This window comes from Habropoda laboriosa, unplaced genomic scaffold (genome assembly GCF_001263275.1).
Source record: "Habropoda laboriosa isolate 0110345459 unplaced genomic scaffold, ASM126327v1 scaffold561, whole genome shotgun sequence".
Taxonomy (NCBI): domain Eukaryota; kingdom Metazoa; phylum Arthropoda; class Insecta; order Hymenoptera; family Apidae; genus Habropoda; species Habropoda laboriosa.
The window spans coordinates 128,521-136,965 of NW_017100686.1; the positions used below are offsets into that span (position 1 = coordinate 128,521).

At 26.8% G+C, this 8,445-nt stretch overlaps 3 protein-coding genes across 3 annotated transcripts in view; 2 read left to right on the top strand and 1 right to left on the bottom strand.

Moving 5' to 3' along the window:
- Positions 1 to 615: 615 nt before the first annotated feature.
- Positions 616 to 2,039, bottom strand: LOC108576890 (translocon-associated protein subunit alpha). Its single transcript, XM_017939953.1, has 5 exons — positions 1,886 to 2,039; positions 1,430 to 1,597; positions 1,091 to 1,350; positions 750 to 1,017; positions 616 to 683 (listed from the first exon to the last, which is right to left on the bottom strand). Exons 1-5 carry the CDS (start codon positions 1,947 to 1,949, stop codon positions 616 to 618), a joined length of 828 nt encoding a protein of 275 aa, XP_017795442.1. The 5' UTR covers positions 1,950 to 2,039.
- Positions 2,040 to 4,338: 2,299 nt separating this feature from the next.
- LOC108576888 (PRKCA-binding protein) lies at positions 4,339 to 6,530 on the top strand. The gene is made up of 3 exons (XM_017939952.1): positions 4,339 to 4,657; positions 4,725 to 4,920; positions 5,836 to 6,530. The coding sequence occupies exons 1-3, from the start codon at positions 4,343 to 4,345 to the stop codon at positions 6,528 to 6,530; spliced, it is 1,206 nt and encodes a 401-aa protein (XP_017795441.1). The 5' UTR covers positions 4,339 to 4,342.
- Positions 6,531 to 8,147: 1,617 nt separating this feature from the next.
- LOC108576859 (glycosylphosphatidylinositol anchor attachment 1 protein) overlaps positions 8,148 to 8,445 on the top strand; it is a 4,007-nt gene continuing 3,709 nt past the window's right edge. Inside the window, exon 1 of the mRNA XM_017939922.1 lies at positions 8,148 to 8,288. Coding sequence (XP_017795411.1) covers positions 8,148 to 8,288 — 141 coding nt within the window. The remainder of the gene's footprint in view (positions 8,289 to 8,445) is intronic.

Below are 8,445 nucleotides of genomic sequence, written 5' to 3' on the forward strand. Positions count from 1 at the left end.
GTAAATATAGTTATAAAATGGGTCTAAAATTAAGTATTGCAGAACCATCTTTATTACTTACCAACAACATTTCAACAGGTGCTACTGTTATGTACTACAATTTTATTAGTTACACCATCATTATAGAATTATGTATTATAAATAACAAAAAAGTAATTTATATAAAATTATGTTTTATTGATATAATATCATTTCAGAAGTGATGATTGATAACAAAATTTACAATTACATAATAATATGTATGTATATTCATATGGTGTGATAATGCATGTAGATTTTTTAATACTATTTATATGAAAGACTCATATTGAAATTTTTCTCCTTCCTTTTTGACAACATTACATCACATTTCATAATATTATGCATAATTTATAAAATTTATTTAAAGATGTTTCATTATAAATTACATATAATGTAAAAGATTTCTTTTGAATATTTTAAGTGTATAGCAATGATATTCAGTTTCTTCTAGAATACATCATAGATGCAAGCATATAAAAATTTGTTGAGAAAGAATTATTATAAACGTACAACCATACTTCCTATCTATCTGCTTAAATTATATGTACACATACACATGTATGTGCGTACGCACATTTACACATATGTTAGAAATTAGTCATCAGATGTTTTTTTAACTTTTCGTTGCCTAGGGCTCTGTCTGGGGGTTTTGGGAGATTTATCTGTAAAAAATTTGATACAAAATGTAATTATCATTTTATGCTCGGTTTAAAATATATAATACGTACTAATTCTATTCAATGTTTCTTTTGGTAACCAGTCATAATCCACATTATTAGGATTGGCTGTGCCCATTTCCACAGGAGCTTTACGAGTGTTAGAAGATCGAGATTTACGTCCAAGAGATGAAAGAAGTTGTTGTCCTCCTACAAGTGTTAATATTACACATGCAGCAAGAAATACATATAAGAAAATTGTTTCTCCATCAAGACCATCATCCAATTCTATTATTTGCACTGTTTCATTGTAAACAGCTTCGCTGAAGCCAACGCCGTTCTGCAAAATTATATATTACTATTAATTTTTTTAACTAATATTTTTTAAATTGATTATTAAATGCATTACATACAGCATCTTTATAATTCAAATTGATATTGAAACCAAACGGTCTTCCAGCAAAATTTTCTGATGGAATAAATGAATATGCTAGTGTTGCCTCATGTTTTGATTTTACAATTTTGTTATATGTGACAGTTGAAAAATTTTGAATATAGAAATTGAAATCCATTGCATAGCGGAAAGAAGCATCCAAAGATTCAAGAACAAAGTCGGATTCACCTTTATTAGTAAAACCAACAAGTAATTCAACTAAATTCCCAGCTGGTAATTCTAGAAAAATAAATGAACTATTAAATGCTATCCTTATAACTGAATAAGATGTAATATGGTTCTAGAAAACTATGTATACCTAATGTGGATAACCCATTATAAACAGGTTTAGTAAATAATATAGTTGTATCTGCATCAGATGAGGCATTGGTTGTTTCATCTTCAGGTTCTTCATCTGTTATTATGGAATTATCTTCCCCTTCAATATCTACTATATCATCTATATTTTCATCTTCTTGAGCGTAAGCTATAACAGAAATTAAAAATAATTTAATAAATAATTTTTCCAATGTAAAATTTATTACAAAATATTAATACAATGTACATGATTCAGTAAAATTTTATTTTAAGCATATTAAATAACATTTTCTAAAGTTATATTAATTGTATTTTTAATGAAAATTACGTATACGATAAAAAATTAATGAAAAGATAGTTTTCCATGTCAACATGTTACACACGTATGTGTAATATTAATATAAATAACAAAATGTGAAAAATTTCGGTTAACTCTATTTTGCATATTACTGCATACCTCTATTCATTGTGAATGTAATTGTTGAAACGAAAAGTAATAACAAAATGCTAAATTTCTTCATTTTGTTGCGTTATTCTAGAACTAATGTTTCTGTTATGAATATCGATTTATTGCACTTCTCGAACACTCACTTCAGAATCAGTACATAACTATACTATTTCTTTATAACATAACCGGCTACCATCCCCGATTGCAACGTGGAGGACCAGCAGCGCAGTCGTCAATTCTACAACGTGGAACACCAAGGTAACGTTGGCATTAAATAAAGAACGTCAGAAATTTACCATTAGTTAGCATTACCAACGTGGTAAATTTTATTACTAGTAAATTTTCTTTTAAAGAAATGATTATTTACTTGATCAAATTTGAACGAAAAATTTATTCAAAATAACTTAATATAATGAGAGAAAAGAAAAAAATACTATATTTTTTATTTCATAATTTATTATATTAATTTATGTTTTACTATTATGTAGTATCTTAGTTAATGTATTATTGTAGCAAGTATAATAGAAATCCTATGTAAACAATTTATTTCTAACACGTATAAAGTATAAAGTAAATTTAAGTTTTAGTACATAATATGATAAATATACAGGTATCAATTTATCAACAAGTATATCAATAACCAATAAAAGCAGGTATTGATATAATCAATGAAAAATCTTTCTTGTAAATTTCTATATGTTATTTTTGTTATGCATATTCTTTTTTATAATTATTGACAGAAGAAAAGCTTGTTATAAAAAATTATACATTCATGCAATTTGTTGTCAATTTTTTAGAATTCTTCGAGCATGCATGTAATAAATGTAAGTACATGAAAATGATGACTAAATATCAGTTACTATGTATATTCATTGAAATTGAGAAGCATGCGTGTACCATACTCCTTGTTTCTTTGACACCTAACCTTAATTTGTTTTTCTTATAAGTGATTCATTAAGGTACATGTTTTAATGTTACACACTAGAAACTAATTGCATCACAGTTTCTCTAAAAAATATTTTTAAAGTACAAATTTTTCAATATTTCATTGACGTCTTTCATCTGCTTATGAACAATATTATGTTAATGAAATCGAAGTTTTAAATGTCAACTTCTTTGTTGTCAATATTACAGATGACAAGCATGGATTATGATGATGATTTTTTCTTCGAAGAAGATAAGATGTTGGTTTCAAAAAACTACTTATTTACGTAATGATGTGTTACACTTCAATTTAAATATGCTTCCTTTTTCTTGTAACATGCATGCCTATGTGTTACGGTGCGGTGAAATAGCCTAGAAGATGAAAAAATATTATCCACAGATAATATTACTTTGAAAAATTTTGCTGCAGACTTTAAAGAAAATTTTGTTCTATTAAGTACCGTGCCATCAGTTAATGTGCAATTGCATCAAATTACCACAATGGAAGATCGCATGTATGCATTGTTATATTTTATTATTTTTCCTCACTTTAAATTTCTTCTTGTTAAAATCTTTTTATTATGTTTATTCATGTACATTATGTATTTAAAAAATTTTATAAACTGTAAAACTTCATTTCTTTTTAATCATTATGGAATGTAGACCAGATGTAGAACTGGTCAATCAAGATCAGTTTCTTCATCATCTACCCAACAGTACAATGTAAGTTTCATTAATGATATGCTTGCTGCTACAAGTACATTTTAATGTTTTTTATTATCATATCTATAAATATTTAATTGTTATCATAGTATTTAGGTAAGAATTTTTTGAATATTTATTTAATATAAAGTTGTATTTAAATGTTTTATTGTTACTTGTTTATTAGGTTTTGCTTGTTTAGCAAAGTTTGAATTGTGAGTCATTTTATATTTAGTACTATGCACATTATTAAATGTTAAATTATTTGTGGTATTTAATATGAAAATTATTATGTATGGCACTAGTGTATAGATAGTATTATATACAGTAAATCACAGAAGTATTTGTACCCTCTTTGTTATTGAGTTCAAATGACTAATCTTTAATGATTCACAAGATTTTATTTATTAATCATTTGAATCCAATAAGTGTAAGAGTACTAATGCTTCTATGACTCATTGTATATATACAGAATGAACTACATAATGTGGCTATCTGTGTCATTTTCGTTGTTAGTGGATCAATTGAAATTTTTTTATTATTGATAACACAATTAAAAATTTACTAAAAGGGATACATAAAAAGTATAATGTTATGAGTATAAAGGCATTCCTAAACTGTATCCTTGGTGATAAGCAAAATTGTGATCAGTTCATTGACAATGAAAATAATAGCATATTGCAGTTGATCCTGTATATAAAGCATTGCATAATATTGTTATAAATATGTTTATTAAATTTTATTTATTCACTTCAAATATTCATATTTTTTATGTGGACTAAGTATTCAGTCCAGTAATATTCATGTATTCTTTTATTGCATTAATTTTTATTCAGGGGTATGACTATCACTTCTGGCAATGTTGTAATACAAAAAGACAACAGTAACCTTATAGGTATAAGTATTGGAGGTGGAGCGCCATTGTGTCCTTGTTTATATATTGTACAAATTTTTGATAATACACCTGCTGCAGTAGATGGTACTTTACAAGCAGGAGATGAACTTGTAGCTGTAAATGGAATGTCAGTTAGAGGAAAAACAAAAGTGGAAGTTGCAAAAATGATACAGTCTTGTGATTCTCAAGTCAGTATTAATTATAATAAGTTACATGCTGATCCTAAACAAGGTCGCACTCTTGACATAGCTTTAAAAAAGGTATATAATGTATGTATTGCCTAATAAATTTATTATAAATAATTCTAATGCATAAATTAAATTTCAGGTTAAACATAGATTAGTTGAAGGAATGGGAAGTGCAACAGCAGATGCACTTGGACTATCTCGTGCTATTCTTTGTAATGATGCACTTGTACAACGATTAATGGCATTACAGCGCACAGAAAATTTGTATAGGGGTTTAGTTTCCCACGCTAAATCTACCTTGCATGCTTTTTTTGATTTAATCCAAATATATAAAGGTATGCTTACAAATTTTTAATTAAGTTATATTTAAAATACTTTTTTAAGACTATTATGTTATAGACTCTTAAGTTATTCAATTGTAAAATCATATACATATCATAATTTGCAGAGCAGTCCATATAAAGTGTTAGAAATTATTTTCTTAAGAATTCTTAAAGATAGTGACAATTTTGTTCGATACTTATTTATTCACTGGTCTCTTTTATAAAATTAATGAGACATTGTTGCTAGCCCCCAGAAAAGTGGGATAGGACACACAATTTTTATACTTCGTAATCATTTATTTAAAAACAAATGTGTATATCAAATATTTCTTACTATAATGCATAATTGAAGAGATGCAATGATCAGTTATAGTGTAATTATTTACACAATAGTGATAACTATTTCACACAGTAAATTCAGTTGAAAAAAGTAATTTGTATTTTAATTTATGCTTTTTGAACTGGAATTTTCTTTTAAAAATGTTTAAAACGATGTTCAATTACTTCTTCACACTTATTTATTCTTTACTGAATGTTTTTTTCGTTCTTGTAATAATTGTAGAGCAATAGAAGTATAAATAGTGAAGATTCGTTCTTTTATGTCCTTTCTTATTGTGTGAGTTACACTATTTTATTTTTAATAAAATTTCATAAAGATCCAGAAGTATGAAATTTGCCGAGTGCAAAGGCCATTAAATATCCCCGTTTTATTGAGAAAATGAGGGGTCCATTGTCTCTCTGTGGGGGCAGGGGGAGAAGTAATGCTACTTCATTTATTTTATAACTGACTTAGTGACCCATGAAATGTCGAAAAAATATTTTCATCATTCCTAATAGTTTCTGAGAAAATAGCTTGTATCATTTTATATGAACTATCCTATATGTGTATTTTTGGAAATTAAGGCTATATTATATTATATTTTTCAGTATTTGGAGATGCCTTTGCTGCAATAGGAGTTAGAGAACCACAACCGCGGGCTAGTGAAGCTTTCAGGCAATTTGGTGAACAACACAGACAAATGGAAAAATTTGGAATAACAATTTTAAAAACTTTAAAACCTATATTAAATGATTTAGGCACATATCTTCACAAAGCTATTCCTGATACTCGATTAACTATTAGTAAATATGCTGATGCAAAATTTGAATATCTTTCTTATTGTTTAAAAGTGAAAGAATTAGATGATGAAGAACAAAGTTGTGCAGCGCTACAAGAACCTCTTTATCGAGTAGAAACAGGCAATTATGAATATCGATTAGTGCTGAGGTGTCGCCAAGAAGCTCGTGCAAAGTTTGCTAAACTTAGATCAGATGTACTTGTAAAACTTGAATTATTAGACAATAAACATGTTCAAGATGTTGTGTGGCAATTGCAAAAATTTGCTGCTGGGTTAGCAAAGTATTATTCCAATACACGAGACTTATTATCTACTGTAACATTATTTCCTGTTGAAGTTGATTTATCACATTCTGCATTTCAATACAAATCTACTGGACCTCAAGTGATAACCGATGGAGAAGATGATGAATTTGAACCTGAAGAAAAAGTAAATACAAATGAAGATTTACTCATAGATACACAAAACTTCCCACTTATAACATCAGAATTTAATGATATGTAGCAATTTACTTCTAATTTGTAACAAATTTTTGAGATTACTATGCTTTTCTATTAAAATTTAAACATAATATATGGTATAGTAACACATTTTCCATTGAAAATATTTCTATTATTTTTAATGAAATTCTGTTTTATATTTACTATTTTTCATAACATAAAAGTCGATACCAAAGATTACAATTTTAAAGAAAAAATATATGTTTGCATTAGGTTTATGTGCATAAGCATAAGTGTGTTAAGATTTTTGAAGAGTACAAGTCCACTTTTCTTTGATTTAAGATATTAGGAGGTTTACATTTTAACCTATTTAGAAATATTGTTATTTTTTACTATAAAGAATTTATAAATAGAATGACTCTCTGATACAATATTAAAATGTTATTTTAAGGACTTTATTCATGTTGTATTGTTTAATTTGTAGGGATATTGAAATATACTTGATTTTAATATTCAGAATATTAAAAATGAGACGTCGATTTGTAATTGAAACTCGTTTTAACTAATTTCTTCCAAAATTGGACTTATACTATTTTAACACTAGAAGGCTGGGTTAAAATAACCCATTAACAACTTTACAAAAGTGACTTTTTATATAACTATTATAAAACGTAGTTAAAAAATTTAATTCATATTGATACAAATAGAAGTACACATGCAATAAATAAAGTCAGAGAGTTACAAACGATGATGCTTATCAGTATTGAACATTCACTTTTTTTGTAAAATTATTAATGGGTCATTTTGACCTGGTTGGTCCTTCTAGTGTTAAAGAGAATTTATTATTGTTCTTGTCATAAGATAAAACAGTGTTACATTTGTATCTCTTATATTGAACATGTATTCTACATCATACGAAAAAATAAAATAATGTTTTTTTACACCATAGTAGAAAAATATAGCATATGTCTACACCCACGTAAAAAGTATTTACATCACATTATATCTTCCCTATATGATGTAAGTTTTGTATATAACATTTTTCCATATTATTACAAATAACGGAAATATTCCAGGTGAACAAAGCTTTTTTGTTCCACCCTGTATATATACGTTCTTATAATAAGATTTATATCAATCGGATTAATAGTTTTTGAACTTCTTGCCCCGGTTGACTGTTAATTCTAACCAGCTGTGGGATTTTTACTAAAAATTTTAATCTCTAATCGTTATACATGTGTATTTAATGAGTATCGCAGATATTTTTAAGCGCCTTTTTTTTTAAATAGAGACGTGCCGATACTTCACACATTTGAAGTGGAAAAAATATCGACAACGACGATTTTCGAAATATCTTGATTTTTTCATTTCTGGTTTATTAACGCTAATCTGTTTTTCAAAAACATTATTTTGATGACATGTATTTCAGTTGTGGAGAATCGGAGAAATGAACTTTCAAAAACTATAACTAAAAAAACTTCAATATCTATCGTCAAATGTAAAGAAAATTATGTATTCCAGAAAAGCAAAAAATTTTTGGCAATCTATTTTACAACGTAAAACTATTAAATGAAAGATAAATAAAAAAAATTGAATATTTTTATTATTTAATAATAGAAAGTGATATTTAGATAATGATGGAAAGTATGTACACATATAGGATTAACGAATAAAATTGAATATGGCTTTGTTAACCGATCCTGGGGCAGGATCTGGAAAAATAATACAATTTTTATTGAAATGGGAACGACCACTGTGTTTCTGTTTATATGTCAGCGGAATTGTTTGGATATTACTTCTTGCTTTACCTATTTTCAATGATAGTAAGTATCAAATTGTATGTATTATTTACACTTAAAGAATTAGGTTATACTTTTATGTTTGTAATTAATTAAAAATTGCATTTATGTAAATACGGATTACTTTTACTAAATATATTTAGTATATAAGTAAAGTAAAATTTTAATTACTTTAGCTTA

Bases quoted from the DNA above. Each gene is read 5' to 3' on its own strand.
- LOC108576890 (XM_017939953.1), bottom strand. From the start codon at position 1,949: ATGAAGAAATTTAGCATTTTGTTATTACTTTTCGTTTCAACAATTACA. The intron at 1,351-1,429 runs GTATACATAGTT...TTATTTTTCTAG, and splicing joins TAATGGGTTATCCACATTAG to AATTACCAGCTGGGAATTTA. The intron at 684-749 runs GTACGTATTATA...AATTTTTTACAG, and splicing joins AGAAACATTGAATAGAATTA to ATAAATCTCCCAAAACCCCC.
- LOC108576888 (XM_017939952.1), top strand. From the start codon at position 4,343: ATGACTATCACTTCTGGCAATGTTGTAATACAAAAAGACAACAGTAAC. The intron at 4,658-4,724 runs GTATATAATGTA...ATTAAATTTCAG, and splicing joins TTGACATAGCTTTAAAAAAG to GTTAAACATAGATTAGTTGA. The intron at 4,921-5,835 runs GTATGCTTACAA...TATATTTTTCAG, and splicing joins TTTAATCCAAATATATAAAG to TATTTGGAGATGCCTTTGCT.